The sequence below is a fragment of the Numenius arquata genome, chromosome 17 (genome assembly GCF_964106895.1).
Source record: "Numenius arquata chromosome 17, bNumArq3.hap1.1, whole genome shotgun sequence".
NCBI lineage: Eukaryota > Metazoa > Chordata > Aves > Charadriiformes > Scolopacidae > Numenius > Numenius arquata.
This window is the reverse complement of record NC_133592.1, coordinates 9,239,474-9,265,779: the sequence shown is the minus strand read 5'-3', so window position 1 is coordinate 9,265,779 and position 26,306 is coordinate 9,239,474. Positions and strand designations below refer to the sequence as shown.

The 26,306-nt window shown below is 51.4% G+C and overlaps 1 protein-coding gene across 2 annotated transcripts in view; it reads left to right on the top strand.

The window, feature by feature from the left end:
• SEPTIN9 (septin 9) overlaps positions 1-26,306 on the top strand; it is a 101,118-nt gene that overhangs the window by 12,502 nt on the left and 62,310 nt on the right. Inside the window, exon 1 of one of the 2 annotated variants that reach the window (XM_074160156.1) lies at positions 15,797-15,953. The exons of the other annotated variant lie outside the window; for it this stretch is intronic. Coding sequence (XP_074016257.1) covers positions 15,899-15,953 — 55 coding nt within the window. The 5' untranslated portion in view covers positions 15,797-15,898. Of the gene's footprint in view, positions 1-15,796; positions 15,954-26,306 lie in introns of those variants that run through there. 2 annotated transcript variants of the gene reach the window in all.

Sequence of the window (26,306 nt, the reverse complement as noted above, 5' to 3'; positions counted from 1 at the left end):
TACTGTTCAAAGGCACCTTGGTTACACTCAGGACGTTCTGCTGACAGATTTTCCCATGAAATAAAAAGCACTAACTGTTGATAAACAAATGGAATCGAAGCGTAAGATTTAGTGTCAAATTTCAGTGCTGCCAGTTTGAAATCTGGAGGGCATGGCAGGGTAAAACCAAGGATGGCTTTAGGGGGCAGAAGTTGCCTGAACTTTAACAGAAGTTCACGTTGTGTTTGGAGTCAAAATTCAGGTTGCTGCTTCTCCCACCTACGATACCCACATCCCTTCAGGAGCGATGCACAGTGCCGTGTGGCTGGGAAGGACCAGCAGAAGCAGGACTGTTCCCTAATTGCCTCTGGCCATCCGGGAGAAGCCATTTGAGTTAATTGAACTGTCTCTCACACTTCCTTCTCTATTTAAACAGTAAATAGTAATTGCATTAAACCACGTAGGTCAGCAGTGTCTGTGGCAATATGTGTGAGGATGACTAAGGTGGTGCATGAGGCTTGGAGGCATCACCTCCATAATGTACCTCTGCTGTTCCCCCCTCTGCCTGTCCCAAGGTCCCCAGCTCCCAGTGACTGTCACACGTGTCCCTCCAATTGCTTTAGGTCTTGGCTCCCAGGTCTCTGACTTGGCTCTTTGTTGCTTCTTGGATGGTTTAAGTCTTTTTCTTGTTTTTAGGAAAGCAAATTAGTGTCAAGGGCTGACAATATCTGTAAAGCTGCTTTCTGAGACTGACTGTTGCTCTCAAGTGAATATGTGATACTTTTTTTTGAGCAGATATGTCAGATCTATCATCAAAATAACCCATCAAAAATATCCACTTCATAGCCCTCTTATTCATATTGCATTGACTTACACAATGAAGTCAGGCTGGTTTTCAGTCCTTTTCCTGGCTTGGAAAAGAAACTGCTTTAAAAACAAACAACAAACCTGGTGTTTTCCAGCAGAGATGCAGTATTTGCTCTGCGGGGAGCTGGGCTCTCTCAGGAAGCGCTGGAAATGGCTCTTTGGATTTAATACCTTGCTCATCAGCTGTATCTGTGAACAGGAACATTTTACGTTGCATGGACTTTGCTGTTTTCCATTAAATAGGAGGTTGCCCTTTTATAAGAGTTAAGGGCAGATACTCGACTGACGTGGGCTGTCAGAGCTCCACCGACTCCAGCAGCTGAAAGTATATTCCCTCGCAATCCTGCTGTGCTTGGCATTTCCCTAGGGTTATATAAACATCCCACTTTTATAGATGGGGCCAGGACATGCGATCTGCAAATTGCTGACAGTCCCGTGCAAGATGCAGGGCTGCACCAGAAGCTTCGGTGGCCCCGTGACATCGAGGAGGGATGGGAGCCACCTCAGGCAGAGCAAAACCACCGGATCCCTCTGCGGGGGTGTGTGCTGTGGCTTCGGGTCAGCCCAGCGCCTGCCACTGCTGAAGAAGCTTCAGGCACAGCAAGAGGCTCGAGGCAGCAGGGCTGGGGGCAAAAGTCATCCTCAGGAGTTTTAACTTGCTTGTGTAGCTCCACCTGAAGTCTCTCACCTCCTTGTGCTTTCTTAAACCCCTGTTGCAAATGCAGCTTTCCATCAGTTTGGGATGCTGCAGGAACTGGACCTGCACACCTGCAGCACCGTGATCGGGTTTCTCTCTCTAGGAAGGTGTAGGAGTTGAGGTTTATCTCTGTGCTGGCAGGCAAAGGGGGATGCCACACCTCTGGGAGCTTCTGGGGGCTGGGTGGAGTGGGAAAGGGGAGAAGGAGGATGTTGGCTTTGAGGAGCTGCGTTTCATGGGTTTGCCTTGAATTCATGGCACTTTGGGATTTCCAGGGGCCCCAGGGAAGGAGAGTAGCAATAAATCTGAGTCATAAATAACAGCCCCTTGCCCTTCTAGTGATTTTTGACACGCCATGCTTTTTTGACAACAAATGCAGCAGCAGACTGTAATCCACGAGGGCTTTTCTTGGCTCTCAAGCTGAGGAAGCGTTTGCTCCAAGCGGGCTTGGCTGCAAGGATCTTCCAGCTCTGGGAGTGAAGGTCAGAGGGGAAAGGAAGCAAAAGCAGAGAAAACGCCTTGTGGGGCTCTTGCATTGCCAGGCTGGGAGATTTTGTTGTCTTCAGAACTGAGCTCTGGGAAGCCTGAGGGGTGATGCTCTGGCTGCTCCTATGGGATCTTCCAATGCCACAGCTCCAGGAGAGCTGCACAGCTCCCTCAGGAGAAACACCCAAGGGAAATGCAGGCCAAGTACACCCTGTAAATCCCTAACAGGTCTAACTGCTGGGGCTGGAAATTCTTCCTGGGTGTCTGGTGTGGGCTGGGGGGAGACAGATATCCAGTCTCTCTTTGGATGTGCCTGAAAGATAGAGTTATCATCATGTAAAAGATCAGGAGTGGTAATGAGATGCGAGGAGGTCCTCATCTTGGGGATGGGAAACTTTTCAGGAAGCCCCAGACAGCGTGGGACGTCTAGAACTCTGTCTGGCCTAGGATGTTGCTCCCTGGAAGATGCCCAGTTCATCCACTGTTAGCCGTCCTTCTGCTGCATAAGGTAACTAACTGAGCGCTCTGTCCCTTCCACCTCCGGTCAGACCTTCCTGGGCAACCCCGTGGCTGTGCCTTGGTGTGTAGGTGCTGTGGCTGGTTCCAGTTGCTGTTTCCTTATAAAATGTGGTTTTTATTTCACTTTGTCAGCCTTCCTCAAGTTTTGCCAGCTCTTCTCTCTATTAGCTAGAAAATTGTTAGATGTAGAAGGAAAACGCGGCATTCAAAATGCCTTGTTAATGCCTAATTTAGGAAAATAAAGAGAATTGTTTGATGGAACCAATCTGCCTCTGAGTAACACACATTGCTAGGGTTGTGTGGAGGGAGACTGCCTGGTTCTCAGGATGGGGATGGGTTGTCTTTGCATTTTCAAGTCTGCAGATGCTCAACATATCTGGCATGCGAGAGCTGGGCTGGACTATTTGCCTTCTTTAGCGACTGGAAGCGATCCAGCCTGCCAGTTCCTGCAAGCTCATCCTGTGGTTTAGTGGATAATAGTGATCCTTGTTCAACTCCCACGCTTTTGTGCCTTGCAAGCGGGTAGGGAAGAGTTTGCAGACCTTCTACTGTGCAGGGATCCCAGCTCAGCACTGGAAGGCAGCATGATGAATATTCATCGTGCTGTGGAGTGCTTGCTCCATAGTTTTAATAAAATGTTTATTGTTACACAGGAATGACCATGAAAATCATGGCAGGTTGTAGCTGGTCAGCATGTATAAATGATGTAGGGTGGTAGCAATACCCGAGGAGAAGAGGTTGTTTCTTTGAACCCAGTGAATTGTTCTTACAGGAGTTTGGCTTCTGCTGATGATGTCTCCTCTGCCAGGGCAAGTGTGTGGTGTCTGTTCTTGTGCAGTGATGGAGCTGACTGTAGTCGACACACGGTTGACCAAACTCAGAGACCGGGAGCTACACAAACCTGCATTTTCTCAAGCGATCAGCAAAGCTGCTGAGTGGTACAAATCAAAGTGACACCCAAGTCAAGACCCATCAGCTAGAGAGGAGCCTGGAGGCTTTGTTCTGGGACTGCACCAACGGGACTAAAAGCAAATCCAAGTGTCCCAAATCTAATGTTATCCTCAGCAAAATGAGGACGACCTGATGCTGTTGCTGCTGTGTTCGTATCACAGCTAATGAGCAGCTCGGCATGGTCGGTGAGGCTGTTCCTTGTCCACAGAACGGAGGTGGGACAGCCCCTCTCTGAGAGGTGCAGGGGGATGTGGTGTGTAGGAGGACCTCTGTGAGCAAGAGGTGATGTTGGCTTTCGGTTGCTAGGATGTCCCCCAGCCTCCCTGCCCAGAGAGACAGCAAGGGCAGATGTATCCTCTGGATAGGGTGGAGAAATGGATCTTCATGTCCAAGAGTTTGTTTCAGGTGGGCCTCATCAAAGCTGTGAAACACTGAAGCTTTTAGCCACGGCTGATGTAAGGGTGCTATATCTGCACAACACCGCTGGCCTCCATCTGTGCATTAAACTGATGAAGGTGTTTAATGAAGACAGGACAGAGGTTTCACCGAAGAGCAGGACAGCACAGAACAGAGTGGAATTTGCCAGTGAGCCCAGCAATTCTGCCTGCGCCCCTGCCTCACCTAAATCCATGGATATATAGAAGATAGATGAGGTGAGCGGATTTTTAGTACGAATGTGGCTGGCAGCAGACACAGATCATGGATTAAACATGTGCGTTGCAAGAAAGGGGCTTTCTTGAGGCAGACAGAGGGGCCTGCTGTTGCCGTGCAGCCCTATTCATCTCCAGCTCTGATGCTAACATCATTATCAACATGTTTATATGAAGCTTGGCTGCAAAATGGCTCATCATCCACAAGTTTTTTCAAGCAAGGCTGTAGCTTTACTAAATGCTCCTTTTATTGTGCTGCCAGGGGCTCTCCCAGAGGCCAGCAAAGGAGGTGGCCTGCTTGGCCACAGCGATATCTGGACCGGAGGTTCAATTCCCCCGTGTCTTAAATCTGTCTGCAGGCTGGCAAGCGACCAAGTGGGCATCTCTTTCTCCAAGTAATTGACTGCTTATGTGCAAATCAGCCTCTAGCTGCTTCCGTGATGCCTGGCTCACCAGAGTTGCAGGAGAATGCGTCTGCCATTGCGCTTTCAAACCTCACTGAGTGCCCGGGCTGTGCAGGGGATGGTGAGGACAGGGAGAGCCCAGCCCTGCTTCTGCATCGGGTCACTGTCCTTGGCTCCGAGCGAGCACCTGGAGCTGCCCTGCTTTAGCACTTCTCTGCAGTGTATGAAATAGCCGACCACCCTCCAGCTGGCAGGAGGGTTACAAGCAAAGTGTTGTGGAGAAGACTTGTTTGGAAACCACCTACAGAAGTGGAGCCGGAGCTGCAGATGAGATGTCCCTGGCAGGGGATGGACAGAACTGTGGCTGGAGGGCTGGAGCTGATGGCAATGGTGTGCATCTGTGGAGTGATTAAGGGTCCTCCTTCTTGTGGGAGGGTGTTGCTGATACATCAAGGCTCTGTTTCTGCAGATGAGCTGCTCCCCAAGGGCCTGGGCACTGGATCGAGGCAGCAGGGCAGTTTTATTTGACTCTCAGGAATGTCGTCTGGTTGTTAAACCAGCCAAATTTTGGGGTACTGTGGTGCAGGGGGATTTTTCTGTAGGCTGGGGGGAGAAGGAAGGTGTGTAAAGACAGAGCTCAGGTCTGGCAGTTTATTCCCTTGTGTTAACATAAGCAGGGCTGTGTTGGTCTGTCCCGTGGTTACTTGTCTGGGAATAACAATATCTCTTGAGCTTAGAGACACTGCCAGTCCCTGCTGAACGAGAGAGGCTGGTGCCTAATGCGTGCAGCACTTTCCTCCTGTCGTTCCTTTATAAGGAAAAACATTTCAGATTTTGCTTCTACCTTATTTTAACTTCTTGTAAACAAGGGCAGTTTAATTCTGTTGGTGGAACATCTAGTCCAACGCTCCCTGACCTGGTGTGGTTATTATAGGCTGTAGCACTGCAAATTAAGATGAAAAAAGTCAGCACGGTGCGGCTGAGCTCACTGGAGAGCGTGCAAGGTGGGGTGGCGAGTGGAGACAGCCGGACTGGAGTCTGGAGATGGCAGAAGCAATAACAGCAAGTGAGCACCAGATGGACTTCACTTTGTGGCATGACTTGGTGCGATGGCAGTGGCCACAACTCATCAGAAGGGGAATTTGGCCTGTTCCCCTTTCCCTGCTGGGCTTGGCTGCAGGGGTTTTGGGTGCAGAGGATGGGTTGCGTGCGGGTGGAGGTAACCCAGCCCTGTCTGTCACTGCGAGGGAGCAGCCCCAGCTCTGCTCATTCAGGACATTTGGACTCTGCAGTCCTCCTTTAAAGCCCAAGGTGGCAGAGGTAGTTGCCCATCAGCCTGCAGCAAGATGCTCTATACAACCGCCCAGGGGTGGGCTGTGTCCTACAGCTGATGGCAATGCAGACGCTGCCGAAGTGTCTCTGAGTTTCGCCAGTTCCAGGAACCTCAGACTCAGCCCATCTCCAGCGTTTGACTGTCCATGCTTGTCAGGGGTGTTGCCAGTAGGGAGTTTCTCTCCCCCTCGTACTGCTCACTGGAAATCTCCTCCTCTCCCTTCTGGCTTGGTGCCGTCTCTCTCTGGCTGGTGCTCTGCCCCCGGCGTGTTCATGGGCCCCTTTCCCATTTAGGGCAAACGCTGGACGGCCCCAGCTTTTGGCCCGCTTGCAGCACATCTCCCAACTGACTGACTTTTTTTTTCTTTTTTTTTTTTTTTTTTCAAATTTTGGATCCTCTTTTGTTTCTGGAGGCTGAAATCCGCAGCATCCCCCAGCCGCGTGTGCTGGCTGTGGCTCTTGCTGAGAGCTGACTCTTGGAAAGCTGCACTGGAGCAGGCGGGGATGGGGGGAAGCCCAAGGTTGTTCTGCCCTGGATGAGGCTTGGTGTTGACAGGCTCTTCTAGAAGACAGGGTGAGCCTGAGGGTGATGGTGACAGCGTCAGGTCCCTCCTGCAGTAGTGATTTAATCTCGGCAGAAACAAGTGCCCTGCGGCGGGCAGCCCTCAGGCACGGAGCTGTGCACGGGCGAGAGCTGGGGCAGGCAGAAGTGGCTGAGCATGTGAAAGGGGGATTCGAAGGAAATTCCCCTCAAAGCTTGCATGCTGATTCAGGACTTTTCTTTCCTTTTTTTTTTTTTTTTTTTTAATCCAGGTTTTTAAATCAACTGTGCAACTTCAGCAGCTGTAGAAGAGGCTGAGCTTGTGATAGCAGCGCTGGGTATCTGAGATGTGGTGGGGAGCAGAGGCTGGTGTGCTGGGAGCTGATGGGTGGCCTGGTTAGAGGGGGCTTTGGGTCCCCTTTGCCCTGCCCTGTTTTTCTAGCAGGAGAGGAGCACCTGGGCTGCATCTTCCTGTATTTGGGGTAAATCCCTCGAACACACAGCTCGGGGTTGCTGCTTTAGCAGCTAGCAGCTAGCTGGGACACTGCAGCCAGCGTGGTTATACTGGGATCTGGTTAGTGTGGAATTACCTTATGTCTTTTGTGTAAGCCTGAAAGAGATGTAGTAAACTTTTCAAGAGGACAATTTAATGAGATGTAAAACCCAAGGCAGACCCTCCCCTTGCTGAAGGCAGCTGGTCTCTCCTCAGGTCCAGGCTGGCCTATCTCTTTCCCATTTGCACTCCCCAAGCCCAGGAGTTTAACAGCACCAATCTTGCCTAATTTTCTGTATGTGCCTGTGTTGGACCTGCCAAGCTCTCCTGGGCAGTGGCAGTGCAGTTGGTGGGGCTGCGGGCATGGTCCCCTGGTCAAACCATCACAGGGTGATGCTGGGGCACCCAAATTCCCACCCGCGTGGAGACAGGAGTGCACAGCCCATGGATTTTGCCAGCAATGCCTGTGGACCCTTCCCATCCCTGCGTGATGGAGCTGGAGCAAAGGGGAAGCCGCTGGTGGTGCTCGGTGCTGCACAGACACCAACTGCTGCACCTTGGCATCGCTGCTGGCGGTTTCACTGGCATTTACCAAAGCCTTTAAAAGGAAAGGAAAATTGCGTTCATTCTTCCTGTCCTTCCTTTTTGCCTGTATTTGTGTCCTTCTCCCACCGTGCGATGAGCTCCCGCGCTCTGTCCGTTCTACCCAGAGGAAGCTGAGTGGGTGTGGGGCTGCAGCTCCGTCTGGGAATTGTTCTTATCAAACTGGTTTATGTCAAAAAGGAATAATAATAATAAAACCTTTGATGGTAAGCAGGGAGATCAGGAGGTACAGCTGCTCCTGAGGCCTGACCTACAGCTTGTGGCACTTCCTGAGCCTTTAGAGAGAGTTTTAGGGTCCTTGTGCTGCGGCAGATTTTGTCGTGTGGCTGAAATATCTCGGAGGAGCAGGGAGAAATGACTGGGGGCTGGCGCAGGGAGTGTGAGCTGCTGGAAATGGCTCGATGAGAAGCAGGGGAGAAATATAAGAAAAGCAAGTTTCCTGCCATGAGCTGGTATATTTATGGCTGGAAAGTTTTGAGTTGAAAAGGTCGTGAGCAGGCGGCTGAGAGAGCAGCAGAGGCAGTGGCTGTAAAAGCTGCTTTCCCGACTCACACCCTGCTCTGCAGCAGGGACGGGAGGGTCCCACGGGGCTCCAGTGGCCCTGTGTGATGGGAGAGGGATGGTGAGCACTGCAGGGATGAAGGATGGTACCCAAGGCAGCCAAGGTGTGTGGGATGTAGTGGGTTTTGCCCCCATGGGGCTGCCGGAGGGGTGGGCTCAGTGTGGGGAGCCCACGCCGTGCCCGCCTCCTCCCCTTGTTGTGCGGGGATGGAGTTTCCAGCCCTGCCTCGGACACCACGTGAAAATGAGACGTGCACATCTGGAAGTGAAGTGCGTGCACGTAGCACTGCCAGTTTATTTATTCCTGCAAATTCTCCCTCTAATTAGGGGCTGCTAGGAAGTTTGCAGTAATGGAACTGGCCTCTTTCCGGGGGGTTCGGCGTTCTGACTGAGCCTCACCTCCCCTTTTTCCCCCCTGCAACCACCATAGCATGCAGGCAGTGGAAATGGGGGGGAGGTCTGCCCTACCTTGAGGTCAAGGCACTGCAGTTTCTTCTGGAGTCAGAGGCACCCTCAGCCGCATGGGACGGCTTTGCAATGGAAATGTGCTGTGCCGTGTGTGTGTTAAACTCATTAGAGGATGAGCAAGGTTTCTGAAGCCTCTCATTTATATTAAAACGTGTGCTGTCACGCAATGCTGGGGTTTCTGCCTGGTTTGGTCTTAATATTAAAATGTAGTAATTAATAATTAATATTTTTAAACTAATCAAAGTAATTAAGTTGGTTTTCTGCTTGGAAACCTAAACTGCACCTCCCAGTTTCTTCGGAAAGTCTGACCCGAAACTAAATGAGAAGAACAAGGGCATGAGACTGAGTTTGTTTTAACCGTGCGAGGTTCAGGCAGATGCAGTTCCTGATCCTCTTTCCATTTCCTTCCCCTGCGACCGTCCCCCGTCATTTAATCACCACCAGGGAGTTGTGCTTCCCTTCCCCAGCACAGGGGCTGCCAACCCACTTGGCTGGTGTGGTGAGGACCTCTCCTGCCCTCCTGGGAGCACAGAGGCAGCTGGATCTGTGCTTGGCTGGGACGGGGGCGATGTGCCTGGCCTGGGCTCGGGATGGCGTTTCCCTTTCCAGGCTCTCGGCACATACAATAGCCGGAATTGCTGCCTCGGCTTGAAACGCTTCAAGCTGGGCTCCGGCATGAGGTCGGTGGGGTCTGCAGTGAGCTCAGCCCGTGCATACAGATCACCGGGTAAATGGGCAAATTGGTTGTTGGAGGTGATGAGGCTCAGAGTGCACAGGGGTTGTTCATGGAGGGCAGAGCTGTGCCCTCCCAGCACAGCCACGTGCCACTGCATCTGAGCACGGTGGGTTCTAACCCGCAGCATCCTGCCTGCCGACAGGCAGCTGGACTGGGTGTACACCAGAGCTCTGGTGTAAACCAGAGCAGCTTCATCAGTCCCCACAGAGGCAGGGCAGGCGTTAGGGACCATCAAGAATTTGCACACATGAGGAGCAGGAAAGTCTCAGCTCTGTTTTCAGATGAGCAGGGTGAGAGGATGGATGTTGGTCCTCTGCTTGCCCTGCTTGGTGTAACCACATGCGATACGTTCCTTTGTCCTGTTTGACAACGAGCCAGTACCTACTCTGCACACTGACTTAATGGAGTTAAACCTATGATGAAGTTAAGCCTTGATCTTCGTAGCCGTCTCCCTGCTGGAGGTGGCTGCAGGAGCTTTGTGTCTGTGGTTGTTTGTCCACCTGCCCAGCTCTGATGGGGCCTCTCAGCTCCAGGGCTGTCCCAGAACATCAAGTTTCCTGTTTCCCCTGTTTGTGCAGTGAATATCTGAGAAGCTGTAGGCTCAGGGAACCATCTCCTTCCCCACGTCGCACTGTGTTTTCCACAAGAACCCATGCCCTACCTTGAAACCCATTTTGCTTTTTACCCCCTTGATTTCACGGCAGTCCCTTTATATCTCCCATCACTAGCTGTTAAAAACTTCTTCTCATTTCCAGCTCTTACTGACCTGTTTATATCGTAACCATGTTTGGGTTTGGATTGGAGTGGTTTTTTTTTTTTGTTCCCTTGGCAACGGTGATCTTTGCCCGCAGCAGCTCTCCCCTGTGGTGTATCTGTGTGTGATGCTTCTAGCGGTCCCGTCCCCTCTCCGCTGTCATTTCTGCTCGCTTTCAGTGATGCTGGGTAGCCAGGGTGACTCAGGAGGGAGCACTAGTGATTTCTGCTTTGCTGCTGCAAGTATCTCATTTACTGTGTTTTAGGAGTGCGCTTCCTTTAGCTGCGTGGCATTGGTGGCTCACGGTCACTGGTGCAGCGAGGTCCCTCCTGCTGATACACTTTTCATGAGGAAAGACTTTATTAAAAGCCCTTTAGGTTCTGACCTTCTGTCATTCTTCCAGATTTCATCTTATTTCTGTTACCCAGTCTTCAAAGTTATCTGGCCCTTTCTGTGCAGTACCCCAGCTCTGTGTTTCTAACCAGGGCTGTGTAGCTCTGTGGCACTAAGGGATGAGATCTGGACACATTTTCTTTATCAAGAAAAACAGTTAATTATCCAAAAATCTCAAATCATCAATTTTGAATTTTTTAAACTTTTCCCATGGTCTTAGTTTCCTTGCAAAGGAAGGGAAGTGTGACTAGCACTGAACTGCGGCCATCCTCGCTGTATTTCCTACTCCTTTGGAAGCAGGAAGAACCTGAAGTCTTGGGAAAGAGCCTTTTTTCCTGACAGTTCCTGCGTAATCAGCAGGGCTTGATTCATGCCGTCATCTACATGAAAGCGTGGGTGGAGATGATGGGAACTGCGTCTCTGGTTTTCCTTCCAGAGCCCTGTCCCTGTCCCCAGCCAGTGACACTGGCACTTCCCAAGGATTTGGGGCTGGATTCGGCACTGCTCACCACTGCAGCCAGCTCTGCTCTTATTACTTGCCAGTTCCCCATTTCTGAGTAATGGCTGTTACATGCCTCAGTTTCTCCACCTGTAATATGGAGACCATTGCACTTCTTCCAGGTAGATTTGGAAATAGAAGTGCTTTTTGGGCAGAAAAACAAGAATTCGGAAGATGCAGGGAGCAGAGGAGCGGAAGGGAAGATAATTGCAACAGCCTCTTTTTTTTTGGCTTAGAAAGAAGAGATGTGACTCACCATTCCTTCACTTCAAAATCTGCCATGTCTGGGTCATTTTACGTCTGTTTCTACCCATTACCCTGCAGTGGTGCAGCCAAATGGGCACCAATGCCAACTGCCAACAGCTGAGTGGATGGTGCAGCCAGTGCTGCCCTGTGCTTGAAGCGATGCCGTGGGGATGCTGGACCACCATGGATGTTGGGGGTTGGTGTCATATGGTGCAAGAGCCTCCACCCACGCACTGCACCTACCCAGAAAGGCCGGAAAGGATGTTTTAGGTGTGATCGGCAGCAAGACAAGTTATTTGGACTCTCAACAGAAACATTATGTGGTTAATAATAATATTTAGCTGCTCCCACATAGTACTTTTGGTCAGTAAGTCTCAAAGCATTTTGTAGAAGAGGCCAGAATCAATAAAGAGTTTTGTTTTCTAATTAAAATAGGTGGAGGAAAGGGAAGATGCTGTGGATGAATTACCTGCTTTTGTGTAGGAGATAATTTAAGATTCAGGTAGCCACAATGACTCATGCCACCTAGTCTAACCGAGCCTGACGCTCATGACTGCAGCAGATCGTGAGACTGATATGAGCTGTGCGGGTTCAGAAAAACCTTGACTTGTGGGAGGAAGAAAATCTGCCTGAAAAACTGCATTCTTAGCAGCTTGCAAAGAAACTGTACAGTGCTGTTTAAAATGCATCTGTATAGGAAAGTCCCTCTTCTGCCTTAGCCTGCCTTGATAAGGGATCTTCTAACACTGATACCTACCATCTCCTTGGGGTTTTTTCTCTCTTGTGGTTTTTTTTTTTTCCCCTCCTTGAAGTGACTTTCTAGATATGCTCTGCATGGTGGTCCCTCCACACCTATGTCAGGGCAGTGACCGGCACTGGCTGCTTCTGGAGGAGGTTGTGCTGCGATCTGGAGAAGCCCTCAAGGTATATCACTGCCTGGAGGGCAGGAGAGCCCAGAGACAAGGTACCCAGGAGACAAGAGTCAAGGTTTCTTGCATCTGCTGGCTATCATGGTATCAAGCTGGTTTTAGCTTGGTATCTGTAACTAAGCGATCAGCAGATTTTACAGATTGCCTTTTCGGGGGCAGGAAATCACTTCTAGGCCAACAAAACAACATTGCAGGAAGTTCATCGCTCATCTGAAGAACAGAGTGACGGTGCAGGAAAAAGGGCTGGGCAGTCAGTGCCCTTGGTGGCCTGGGTTAGTAAGGAAACAAGAAATATTTCCACTGTAATGTAATAGAGCAAGGAAAGTCGTTACTTAAAACCACCCTGCAGCCAGTGGTTTGCAGACCAGGGATTGTGTCTTGGACAGCAGTTGCTGGGTAAAGTATCCTGAGGGTCTCAGCTGAGCAGGAGCTTGAGGTGAGTCCTAGTAAAAACAGTGAGACCCTTGGTTGTGTAAGCAAGGGGAGCAGCAAGCAAGAGAGGAGATGCGATCTGCTCTTTCTTTGGAAAAATGAGTTCTCTCTCTTTATTAAAATAAAAATCCAACGGCAAACACTTATGAAATGCTGGGAGAAAGGAGCAGGAAAGGCAGATAGTGACTAAGGGACTGAAGAAAATACCTGACACAAACGACAGAAAGAGAAGAACTTGATTAGTTTATCAAAGGGAATGTAGTTGACGTGATCAGTGTGGGAGATCTCTCATCAGGAGAAGGCTCAGGATCATAAAACTTCTTGATCTACCAGACAAGGGTGAAGCAGGGCCTGTGCCCAAACTGTGTTTGGATGAGCAGTATGACACAAGCTTGTGCTGTGCTGCTGGGGAGCCCTGGAAACAAATTCTAGGAGAGGTGGTGGATTCTCCATCCCTCTGGGATGGGTGCTCAGCTCCCGGATTTGCTTGCCTTTCTCAAAGAAGCTTTTAGCTACACACAAGCTTTTGGGTTCAGGAAATGGTGTTTAGTAGTTATGTGCAGACTGGACAAGTGAATGTGGGTTTTTTTTTTGGTCTTATGCCATACCACTGACCGTGGTTAAATCAGATAAAGGTGCAAGAAAATCTCCAGGAGAGAAAAAGATGGGCTTATCTCAGAAGAAAGCTTGCTCCTCCTCTACTAGCAGGCACTTGGGTTATGTGCTGTGGGGTGAGCTGTTTACATACCTTCCTGCTTTAAATATTTACTAATAGAGCTCTGGATATTCTTGTTATTCTTTAGTTGCTGTACTTTTCCGTCTTCCTCTACACCTCTCTGCCTTAGGTGCACAAGGGTGCAATATTAACCAGCTGGTTTTAATGAAAATGAACTCCTACTTAGAGTCCGGATATTTTATTTCACACTTCTTGGGGCTCTCCTCTAGGCCTGTTGATTTGTTAAACTTTTATTAGATCCAGGATGATAACGTCGTCTTTGCTTAGGAAATGCTGAGTGACCCACGGAACTGGGATTGAACCAAACTGCCTCATACTGTTCTGCTGAAGAACCTCTTCTGCTGAAGAACTTTGAGGTTCTTCACCAGATTTGTGAGACCAGCAGACGTCATCATGACACTCACAACTTAGAGTCCATCAGACAATAGGGTTTTTTCTAGTGGTTTACTACTTCTTGCTTCCGGTTGACCTCAAAAACAGAGTCCCCATCACACTGCCACACTGATCCCCGTGTGACCTAGTTCAGAGAGTGCAAAGGTTTGCAAGGGGGAAAACTGAACATCAAAAACGTGTGCAGTCCTTCCTCAGATTGACCCTTTTGCTTTTTTTAATCTTTTTTTTTACAACATTGATTTTTAGTTTGTCTTGCTTAGTTCGTTCCCTTCCACCCCCTTAAACCCATTCTACAACCTTGTGATGAGATTGTACTGGGGTGTTAAGCTTGAACAGCCTTTGTAAAAGGCTAATGTAGGTTCTGATTCTCCTACAAGGGAGTTACGGACAGTTTTTAACACTGTAGCTTTCTTCTCACTCAGTAACTAATGTTAATTATTGGCAGCTACATTTTTACCTGCCTGAGATGGATTGCGGATGTGACCTGCACATGAGCACTTGAGAGAAATAAACCCGCTTTCTTTCGAAAAGCAGTGCCACCGAAGGGGGTCAGCCAGCGTGTGCTGCTGTGCAGTGTGGCAGTCGCCACCGCCGCCCGCAGAGTGTGTGTGGATGCGGGGAGCGCAGGGACGTGACACCCGTGCGCTCAGCTCCGTGGCACAAGCGCCGCAGGTCCATGTTTGGTCCTGTTCTCCTCGATGTCACTGGGAACAGGGAATGGGGTTCAGGGAGACCTTCACCGGTGGCTTTACGGAGGGTGTAGTGTACGGGGAGGCATTTACATGTCCATATTGCGAATGCACAGAGACACAAAGCCCTTTCCTCTCTGCAGTGTTGTGGTGTGTCGGTCTGTGACATCGCCAGCAGGGCAAGCGCTGAGCGCTGCTGGTGGTGAAAAGGGAGGAAAACCACTGTACCTACCTTAAAACACCATACTTCTACTTTGAAGGTGCGTTCTCAAGACTAAGCAGTTCTCATGTTTTAAAGTAATGCCTTTCCTTGGATTAAAACCTCAAGCTGCTAACAGTGTGGAAAAACCTGCAACTTCTTGAGCCTGGGAAATTGGTGCCGTTGGTTTCATTTTCTTGTTCACGTACACTCTTGGGGAGTCTGTGGTGTTTGCAGACTTTGGAAGTGTCAAATTAAAAGTGTGACATAGGTGATGAAGCATGTACTTTCTGCAGTAATAGATGGTAACAGTAGTACAGTTTTGCATAATTTTTCTTTATGGTTCACCCAAAGTGGACTAAAACCTCAGCCCATTAATTCTTCATTTCCTGTTGATGTGCCTGGACACATTTCAGTGGGTATCATCACTTTTAAATGATGCTACTAAAGCACAGGGTGGGGAGGACAAAAAAGAGGGTCAGGAGGGTATGCTCTGAATCAACACGGGAAGAGAGAAACAGCGGATAATGAACAGAGAGATGCATAAACCCGGAGGGTGTGAGAGGTGGGGGGAAGGTGGCAGTGCCAGGGAAGGGGCTGGTGTCGGTGGCCAGAGATGGCACTTGCCTCGATGGCCAGAGAGGAGCGAGCTGTGGCAGCGTGGGGCTCAGCACAGCTGTGCCCAAATACACGCTGGGGTTTGGGGCAGGTTTTGCAGCCAGGTTTTTGCTCTGTTTTTCCAGAGCTGGCTGCGAAGTGGCTCGGGTTTGGCAGCGGTGGGTTAGCGCTGCTCTGGTTTGATTTTGAGAAATTAGAAAAATAGAGGAGGGTGGATGAGTTGCTCTTTTCCAAACATGGGCAAAATTGAGAAGCAAAGGGGTTATCTGTGCTCGAGAGCATCGGTGGCGTGACCCACGCCTTCACGGTGCCATCCCTTCCGTGGGGCACCATCCTTGGGTGCCAGATGTAGGAGACGCCAGGCGCGGGTTTCAGGCATCCCCCCCCGGGCTGGGAGGATGCGGGACAAACTCGGTTCTGCACGACGGGGCGGGCAGCGCCGGGCTCCGCGGGTGCCTCTTCCACCCACCCCCCCGGGGCGGTGCGTGGGGGCCGGGGGGGGGAGCGGCGTGACGGGCGTGGGGAGCAGCCAGTGGGCGGTGAGGGGGGCCGGGCCGAGCCGGGCCGGGCTGGGCTGGGCTGGGCCGGGCCGGGCGGCATGGCAGGCTGCCCGCCGGGGCGGGGGGCGGCCGCAGCCGCTCGCCCTCCGCCATTCATTCGGGCCGCAGGAGGCGGCGGCGGCGGCTCCGCGCACCCGCCCGCGCCCCGCAGAGCCGGGGGGCCATGGCCGACCCGGCCGTCAACGCCCACCTGGAGGGCATCATCTCCGACTTCGAAGGTGGGTGGTGGTGGTGGTGAGGTGGGGGTGGCTGCTTTTTGAGCTAAACCGAGGAAAAAAGTTGCTGCCGTGCCGAGCCGGGCAGCGCGGAGCCGCCCGCCTCCCCCTCACCCCCCCGCAAATACTGGGCTGGGAGGGTCGCGGTGTAACGGGGCTGAGCATCGCCCCCCGCCTCTCCCCACCGCTTCCCGGGGGCCCCTGCCGCGGCTGGCAGCCGCCCGGGTGGGCAGGGCTGGAAGGGGAGCGGGGTGGCCGGGGGTCGCCGGGGGCCAGCCCGCATCCCCCGGCAGCCGGTGGTTGTCGGTGCCGCCGCCGGGCTGCGGTGTCTTTTGTTCGGAGCAGCGTTGCTCCCGGGTGTTATCCGCTAAGGCAGGATCTTACAGGGTTGTTTTTTTCCTTTCCTGCCTTTCCCAAGTTGGTTTATGTAGATTTTTAGCTGAAAAAAAACCATGCCTGACGTGATTAAAAGTTTGTGAAACCCCAGGCACTAGCCCTTCTGTCGACTCCCAGGTTTTGGATGGAAACACAGCCCTAGAATAGCCGGGAGGGGGATAACGAACCTAAGTTTCAAATATGTCCATAGTGGGAGCTGCCCGCCCTGGATAGAAAGCTTTCCAGTTGTCCCATGGCAGAGCTCCAGTTGCCTGATGGCGTTGCCTCACTCTCCGATGGAGAATTTCCTTGCAATCCCCTTGGCGTGAGGACGGGGATGCCTTCTCCCTGGGTGTCTGTGGCTCTTGCCCAGCCTGCTGGCTTTTTCAGGCAAGAAAATAAGCTAGCGGAGAAGCGTGCAGCTGCCAGATGGGTATGAGAGGTAAAGATAGGCAGAAGAGGGGTGGTGGGGTTCATCTGAAGCAGGCATTGAGAGATGGGCTCGGGGGAGCTCATCTTCCTGAGTGGAGTTTTGGAAGAGCAGCTCCGTCCCTACACACTCTCACATCCTGGCAGTGACCCAAACTGAGCTTTGTGCAGCGGTTTCTAGAAAAAAGAGGAAAAAAAAAAATAGTGGAGATCTGGGGGCCGGGGTGAAAGCTTATCCGGGGGCTGCGCGTGTATAGCTATAGGCTGAGATGACTTCACCGCCTCCTGGTGAATCCAGCCTTGCCTTCGGGAAGGAGCGCAGTGGTGTTTTTCCTGCTGGGTAGCTGAGGAAGCTGAGAGCACAAGGGTTCTTCTTCCAGGTCAGGCAGGAAACGGGTGGCAGAGCTGGGGACTCTGCAGCCCTCATCGTAAGGTTTAGCCACGTCCATGACCCTTTTTTTCCAGCCCTTGGGCTTTCTTCAGCTAAGGTTGGGGGTGGAAGGGCTTAGCAGGAGGCTGAGGGAAGTCACATCCCATAGGAAGATTGGGACTAACAAGACTTGGGACACAGAGAGCGATCCGAACACACCATCAGTTTGGCACTCGGGGTTCAACGGCGCCTTTGTAACTGTCCTTTGGGGACCCTTGAGCTTCCCCACCACAGGGTTCCCGAGCGCTGATGTAATTACAGCCTCTCCTCTCGCCTGCCCCAATTGCATTTAAATCTCTGAAGAATGAGTAATTCCCTACTTGGATATGATAAAGGCTCTGCTGTGAGCCCCGGGGCTGCTTGTTCGGGCTGTGTGTGCTCCTTGGTGGCACCGAGCCGCTCCGCAGTGCGATTTTTTTTTCAGTCCATGGAGAGCCTTATCGTTCTGCCTGTGCAGAGGGAGAGGCTGGGGAAAGCTCTCTGCATCCGCAGCCAAAAGGTCTGGCCTTGCCCTTGAGCAGGGATCCGGGCTACTGTTTCACAATTTAATTAGTTTTCTGGGTTGCATAGCAGCTTCCCAAGAACAAGGCAATTAATTTCTAGCCTGTAGGGCAGGAGATGCAGTGTTCGTGTCTGCTGGGTGGGTATCTCAGCCCCAGGCAGCCCGTAACCAAGCAGGAAAGATCAGCCAGAAATACCACGGAGCAGAAACACCAGATCACCCGGCAGCCAGAGCCCTCTTTGTTCTTGCCGGTCACACGCTGCCTGCCCTGCCGAATCACCCTGGCTGTTCCCGCCTGCTTTCCTCGTAGCATCCCTCCCCGGCGTAGGACCAACAGGTTTCTTGTACCTGCTGGGTTACAGGGAGTTGCGGGCTTGGCTGTGGGCTCTTGGTGTGGGAGCTGCATCTCTGAGCCTGAGGAGGATGCACGGGCCCTTTGGGAGGGTGAGGGAGTACGAGATACTCAATTTCACTTCAGTTTCCAAATCAAAGCAATGCATGAGAGGGAAACACAGCACAGCGGAGCGCGTTCTTGCTTATGCCTGATGATGTGGTGGGGATGGTCACATCCAGGCAGCAGTGCATGTGCCCACCTTGCGCCGAGCTGGCAGGTCCTGCAGAGAGGGCCCAAATCCCGCTTATTTGACTGGCAAGAGCTTCCTCCTCTCTAATGGGGGAGAGCATTTTAAGGTTTGTGGTTTGCTGGGGTTCACAGAGCATAATAGTTCTGCCCCTGGGTTTATAGATTTTGGCAGTTCTTCAGAAGCATGGCTGGTTCAGCTGTGGTTGTGGCAGAGCTTCCCAAGCTCACCTGTGCCTCGGAAGGGGGCTGCGGGTCGCTCAGCTCCCCAGAGTCTCAGACGTGGAGCCCTGAGCGGTGAGGAAGGGAATCTGTAGCAATAAATCAACCTGGGTGGTGGGATGCTTGTGCAGTGTGTTAATGTTGTGTAAATCCCAAACTATCCTGGTCCTGTTCAGGTTGGGTGATACGGGATCGTTGATGTCTGCGATGCTTGACTGCAGAGAGGGGTGGATGCTGCTGCTCGCAGCTCTGGTTGGTTGTGATGATGCCCAAAGATAACTCCATGACGTGGTACTCACCTTCCTGCTAAGGTTTTAAAGCACTGTGCACACATGTAGTAAGAGAGAAGAGATCTGCTCTGGCCCCTCTCCCCGGTGGGACGTGGCTGCTGCTGAGCAGAGTCCCATCGGTAACCGAGGCGCATTTTTGCTGGCAATCACTGACGGTGAGCTGGCAGCAGTGATGCCGAGCACTGCTTGCCTGTGCCAGTGCTGTCAGTCAACACCAGATTCGTTTCCTCCTAATGTTGAAACACAAAGTGTCATAGCGGGGGCAAGCTGTGAATGATGGTTAAAGCTGAGTGCGGCTGTAAGTGCGTGGAGGAGCAGGGGGGTGCTGAGGGGTTCACTGTGATGTCCAGAGCTAGAGCCTGGGGGGAGACAGGCTTGTAGCTTTGCTCTGGCAGAAACCTCAAGACAGGCTTTGTTGGTGGTCGTTAATCCCTGATTTACACATTCCCCGTAGCCCAGCTCCCTTGGGGAACGCATGTTTGCTGGTGGGTGAGCCTTGGCAGTGCTGTGGTCGGAGTGGTCGTGTGCTGCGTGGAGCTGGGCACTGAGGGCAGGGACCCTCCAGCCCTGCCAGGACACATCAATGCTGATAGGAAGGTTTCTCTGTTTATTTTATCTTTTATTTTTTTTCCCCACTACTGTACACCTTCCCCACAGGTGCATAACCTGAGACAGAGTGTTTCTAGTATTTCAGCCAAAGGCTTTGTCTCAATGAGTTGTGCTAAGTTATGTCGTGGTTTTAAGAGTCATTAAAGACAAAAAGCCATCAGCCAGGTTGTTTTCAGGAGGGGGCCGTGTTAGAAATAGGCTTTTCTATATGTATGAATCTCACGGGCTCGTCCTTAAAATTTACTTGACCAAATGCCCGGGATGTCTGTGGGACACATGGCCATGGTGCATCCCCTGGGCTGCTGGGGGCTGGCGTGCCTGCTGCCGTGGGGAGCAGCTGCTGCCCATGTGCTGCGGATGCTGGGACTCAGCCCTGCTGCTAATATTAGCAGGAACGTGCCAGAGGGATGGTCACAATGTTATGTGGGTGATGTGGCTTGAATTCAATATAAAAAGCCCCATAGAGGGGCTTGGTGTTTGTGTCAGCATCTCACTTGGATTTAGGGTCTCTCCTGTAAGCCCTGCCATGGATCCTCAGGATGAGTGCTCTCCTGGGTTTACATCCATGGGACTGGGCTGGAAGTCTGGGTCTGTGACTAACGGTCCCACGTGTGCAGAGGTTCAATGCCTGGAAAAGGAAATGCAAAAGGATCTTTCAGATTATATCTCGGCTCATCTCAACCCTAGGAGTGAAGCAAAGCTCCTGAACGTCAATTGTTGGATTTCCTGGGCTGTCCCAAGAAATTATACTGTGACTTGGCTCTTCTGGTACCTCTTCATCACCAGCCCAGCATGGGTAGAGCCAGCACTGCTCTCCCAGCTGACGGATGTACCGTGCTGCTCTTGGCAGCTCGTCACCTCTGATATCCTCAAAGATGAGCTTTACAGGCACTTCAGAGAGTTTTCTTCCTTTTCCACTCTTCCTATCTATGTTCTGAATCTGAGACAAAAGGATGGGGTGGATGGGAGTTTTCTGCCGAATCAGCGCGTGGTGGGAGAGGCAGGAGCTGGGGGCAGGTGTCCGTGAGAAGGCGGGAGTTCTGTCTTCCCCAGCAGAGCTGTCCTTTTATGCATAGAGTGAAAAAATCGCATCTGCCTGGTGTTACAGTGGCAGAAACCTGCAGTTGTGTGGTTTTTGTTGTGTTATTTTTTTCCCCCCATGTATATTTAGTTCCTTGGGAATATAAAGGTTGTGAGGGAGTGGGAAAGGGAAGAACAGGACATGGATCTCTCTGTCCATGTGAGCTGGGCTCTGGGGATAGCCTCTGGCTCCGGTTAGGATGTAGGATCATCCAAAGGTCGTCGTTTATAGTCATCTTATGCAAAGAGGGCTGGGCTGCATGTCCCTGGGGATGGGAATCCACTGCAGCATGGAGCAGAGTGTCCTTGGCTCTGCATCAGTATGGAGGGTTTCCAGCGTTGGCTGGTACAGGTCAGCTCTTGCTGCCCATTTGAGATCTGTCTTGGGCAAAGCGAGCACGGTGTTGCCCTAATCATAAAGAAACCTTTCAAGAGTGTCTGGATGGGAAGGGACAGGGAGTTGATGAATCTTTACACTGGGGCCAGGGCAGCTATTTTGGCAGTGCAAGTGTACTGCTTGTGGCTGGAGGTAAGATAAGGTTTTGGAGTGTGTACATTATACTGACTCTTCCAAGTACTCCCCAGTCTCTGGGATCTTGGTAGCATCTTTCCCTTAGTAAGAATCATTCTCCAGCTTTACTCTTTGCTCATTGTCTGTTGGTGGTTTATGGCAGTGGAGTGAGTAGGAAGCACCTCTAGAACGTGTTTAGTCATGCCTAATACATTTGAGTGGCCATGTCTACATCTCTTGGCCAGTGCATGCCAGCAGACCTGCTGCTAAGTGAGAGTCCTCGCACCTCTGGGAGTCCTGTGGCCACACTGTCTGGATGCTGGTTTATTTTCTGTTTTGCAGCCCTTCCTTGCAGGGAGCTGCTCAGCCCATTTTCCCAGGAGCCAGGACCCAGACAGCAGCCGCAAAAGCCTGGACTGGGACTTGTCATAAATCCAAAGGCAATAATGGAGACTTCAGAGCCCATAATCACTCCAGATATTCGTGTTTCTAACTCTGATATTTGATATTTAAGGCAATGTCTTTCTGGAGGACCATTATGCAGGCACTTTCCCTCTCCCTCCTTCCCTCCCTCCCTCTTTCCTTCCCTCCCTGCTGCTGAAGTGAGCTCTGGCACCTTCCTGGTCTTTAGAGGTGGAACATGGAAGTAACAAGTCAAGTGACCCTAAATCCTGGTTAAGCTTGTTTGAAGGCTGTAAAATGAGTCGATGGGTCCGAGTCAGGTTCCTGATGGGGATGTGCCTGTTTGGTGGGCGTCAGTGTCCATCAGGAGAGCTCTTTGTGGGCTCTCATGCCCTTCAGCATGGAGCTAAAGTTGTGTCCTGGCCACCTCTCATTTCATCCCTGCAGGATGTCATTTGGACCTCTCCCCCCTCTGCTTTACTCATGGAGGCATCACCAGTTTGTATCCACTGCTGTGCGGGTGCAGGAGAGCCCTCCACCCTCCTGTCCCTGATGCTCAAATAGTGCTGGTGAGGAGTAGGTTTTCCCTTGGGAAATGAAGGGGTTTATTGTTACCTTCAACTTATTCTGAAAAGCTGCCTCCAGATTAATGAGAGCTCTTATCTCCTGATGGCTGTGACTCAGGCTTTTACCCTGATTGCTTTTATGAGGTTGCTGGACGGAGCTCAGCACTTGGGGCTCCTGGGGACACCTTCAGAGTGTTGACCTAGGTGGAGAGCCTGTCCAAGCTGGCTCTTGGCTGGTTTGCATGCTAAAAGGTGATACGTCATGGGTGTCAGGGCAGTCTGTCCCCCAGCGTCCTCCCAGCACTGCAGCGGATGCCCTGTTGCTGGCACCCAAGCTAGGGCAAGTTGGGGTGTTGCCACCAATGACGTCCCACGGATTGCAGGGCAGGGGACACCATGACCACATTGCTCTGTGCCACTATCCTCCCTCAGTAGAGGTAGCACCTTGAGTAAGCATCACAAAATTGTGCAGCCCCTTGCTGCTGGTGGGTTGGGTGCTCTCCAGCTTGTCCCAGCACTGGGAGTCATGGCAGGGGTTAGTGGTGAGGGCACTGGCACACAGCATCATGCTGGCACTGCTCTGCTGGACTGGTTTGGGAGGGAAGGAGTGTGGTGAGGACTGGGGTTGGGACTTCAGTATTTCTTTCATCTGGTTACTGGAAGTGCAAATATGGGGAAATGTGGAAAGGGTGGATTTTTATATTTTATTTTTTTTTAAAGCATGCTCAGTTTGCCAGGGAGGAGAAAGGAGGGGTGGTCTGGGAGTCTCTGCCAGCCTTTAGGACGTTTGGACAACTGCTCGCATTGCAGTGCTGGGTGTCCCCTCCAACAGGGACGCAGAGCTCACTGCAGTGGCACCAGCAATCAGCGGGTGGCACAGGCAGGGCTAGCGGGCAGCACAGGCAGCACTGTGGGCCTGAATGGCTCCCAGCTCCCTCCTTCAGCCATTTTTACTAATTTACCCTTTTCTGTAGCTTTTTAACCAGTATGTTGCAACCCCACCTATCAGAGCATCTCCTCAAGCTGAGACTTAATCACTTAATGATTTCATCAACTAGTCCCCAATCACCAAGACTGGTCACCTACGTGAGTCACTCTCGAGGTGCCCTGCATGGATGCTGGGAGTCGTGACTCATGGGGCTGGTGTCTGGGTGCTTATGGCTTCCTACACCCTGTGTGGAGGTGCTGCATTTGCTCTTCACCCCTTCCAGCTCTGGCACCCACCAACCCAGCCCCGAAGCTGGTAACACAGGGCAGTGCGGGATCTGCAAGACCATCTGCATCATACTTTTGCCTTCTGGGTAATCATTTTAAGGGGTTTTAGAAATATTAGTGAACCAAATCAAATCTGTAGTCCCCTGGGAGGCACAGAGAAGATTTATTTCTCTCCTTCCTCCTCCCCTTCTGAAAGGAAACTGGAGCACAGACCGAAGGCAAAAGCTGCAGAGAGACAGTAATGCAATCTGCTGGGCTGGATACCCTGTATTTTATGCAATTTTCTGTACAAGTATGAAATTAATATAAGGGATGTAAAATATACTGGTCTGATCTGGAAGCGTTTTGCTGAGGGTCAGTGGTTATATAAACCAAAGTGTAATGGAGAATCAAAGCTAAAACCTTTCTAGAACTGCATTATAAGGAGTGAGAAGCTGGGATTTTGAATTAATCTGAGTGTGGATTTTATGGTTTTCTATTCTTAGTCCCAACTTCGCTTTTGCGTTTTCATTTCTGGTAAATGAGGGGTTTGCTGTGTCTGTCTTCCTAGCTTACTGCGTGTCAGTGAAATGCTGCTTGAAAAGCTTTGGTTAATGTTAGAGTCCTGAACTTGCATTTATCCCCAAATTTCTTCTATAACTCAGTTCTTGGAACTGTTTGCACTGTTCAGGAAGGCATTGCATGTTGACAGCACGTTGCCAGCGTTATCTTCTACTCGTGATTTGTGTCAGACCATGCAACCTATTGGAACTTCCTTTGAATGCTGTTTGTAAAGTCAGAAAAAGGATTTATTTGTGCATAAACCATTCATAACCTGACCCAGGATGGCATCAGACTCCTGCTACAACAGCAGATTGTGTTATATTTATCTATATGTATTTATATGTATGTATTGCAACAAGTTTGGTTTATTGGTAAAAGAAATGTGTGAAACTTCCTGGCGCAAACACAGGGAGGGGATCCAGCAACCCTGACTTTTCTCTTACGTTGGATGACTGGTAGCTTCAGGAAAGGTGCTTTTAAAGTTTCCTGCCTTCATCTCTCCAGCTGTAAGAGGGGATCTGAATTTCTTGGGCTGTTTTGAAGCTGTTTGTGTACTCGCAAAGCCCCACCAGCGTGTGTAGCATCACTTGCTGCCTGCCCTGCCAGTGAACTCTCCATCTCAGCCCCAGGTTTTTGACCCCACAGAGGGACTCAATGCACTTGGGACCACCTTGTTGTTGAGGATGGGATAGAGATGTCCTGCACTGACCCTGCGGCAAGGATGCAGCTCCCTTCTCCTGCTGCTGTGGGACCTTTAGGTTTAGCATACAGTGTCTATACACCCTATAGATACATGAAGAACACTCTTCTTGTCCCTATAACTGAGCCTTTAGTTCACTAAAATGCATCCACCTCTGTTACGGATGGCAGCAGCTATTCAACGGCACCATGGATGGTGGGTTCAGATAAACCAAACCCAGGTGGCCCCGTGGTAACATGGGCAAACATGCTCATTGCACTTGAGTTGGGCCAGAAAACCACCATGAGCATCCTGCTGCCTGGTGACAGGGGTCTGGGAAGCTTTAAGGGCTGTGAGCGGTTAATGCTGTGTTGGGTTTCCAAGGGCTCCTTGAAAGATGAGACCTGCAGCCTCCCCCCGCCGTTTCCTCCCCGGGAACAGGAGGTGACCATCTGGTAGCAGTTTAGAGAAAGTCAGCACGCTGAAACGGTACCATTGTATCGTGTGAAATAACGGGGCGCCTGGCTGCCCTAGTCCCATAAGGCTCTTATGTGTTGAAAAACCCAAGAAAAGCTTTCTGTGCTTAAGCAAGCAAGCAAGCAAATGTAAGCCCTGGGTTACAGAAACCACTTGAGGGGCAGAGGATGTTTAATGGGAAACACTTGGGCGCTGCAGCCGCGGCAGAGCCCAAGGCTCCGGTTGTGAAGCGGGTCCCGGAGGAGCCAGCCTCCCTTGCTGTTTATTTTGGTCTCCTCCCGGAGCTCTGTGCATAGAGGTTTCCTTGTACAAAGCATCCCCTCGACTGTTAGTTGGGGTATTCTATTTAAAAAGGGAAGAAAGAAGGAGCAGATGGTCCCTCATTGACCCACCCTGGGTCCCACGGGGTGCCTGGAGTGGGATGAGCCACAGTGTAACCCCGGTGCTTCCCACCGGGACACGTGGAGCCCTTGGGCAGGAGCCACAGCCCTTCATGGCATCTGGGCACCCTTGGCTTGGCTGGGACCCCCAAGGAGGGACTCATCTTCTGGGAGAGGAGCGTGTAGATACAAGGCCTCGGTCGGCCCTGCTGCTGGCTTGTGACTTCTCCGGAAAAATCTTGGCTGTTGTATGAGCTACTGGGATTTGAACCAGACCTCTGCCCCCTCCTCCCAATCTGCAAGATCCCTAAAGAGCAGCTTTAACTGGTGGCGTGTGACCTGCTTGTGCCTGGCCGTGGGGTGACCGGGAGGACGCAGCGGCTGTGCCGAGCAGACATCCCCAGCGCCACGGCACAAAATAGAAGGACACATAAATATTTTGCTGCTTTTTAGGCCCCATGCTTGCTTGGGGAGCGTTCAAGGTGGGGATGAAGGCGTGCATTTTTTGCCCCAAAGCGCCTGGCTGGCAGGGACCGCTTTTGGGTCAAGACTGTGGGTTTTCAGGAGCTGCTGCTGTTGTGTGGAGCGGGTAGAGCTGCCTGCAGCAGGTTTTTCTTGGAAAGCCCATGTCTTCCCCATCTGCCAGGATTAATAATGGTGTTTTTTAAAGCTGGTCCTTGCCTGGCTGTCCCTGTGGAGCAGAGCTGCATCTCGGTGATGCTGAACCAAACCCTGCTACCTTGAGGGCTTTGCAAAAGTCTGGTTCCCAAAGGGGGACCACAGTGAGTGGTTCCCAGCCCGGGGAGGATGGTTGCAGGCAGAGATTGGCAGGGGTGGGGGTTGCATCTGAAAGGAAGGGCTTGGATATCTCATTTTAGGGGATTTTGGGCTTTCCCTGCTGTGAGAGGGGAGCTGCTGCCTTCAGTGATGGCAGATTGAGCTGGAGCTGCCCGAGTTGGTTTGGAATTGGTTAAAAGGAAGCGCATGTGGATGGTTACACTGGTTTGTGCTCACGCCCCGTGGCAGAAGCACCTCCAGAGGAAGAAGAGGAAGGGCGATTCTCGGC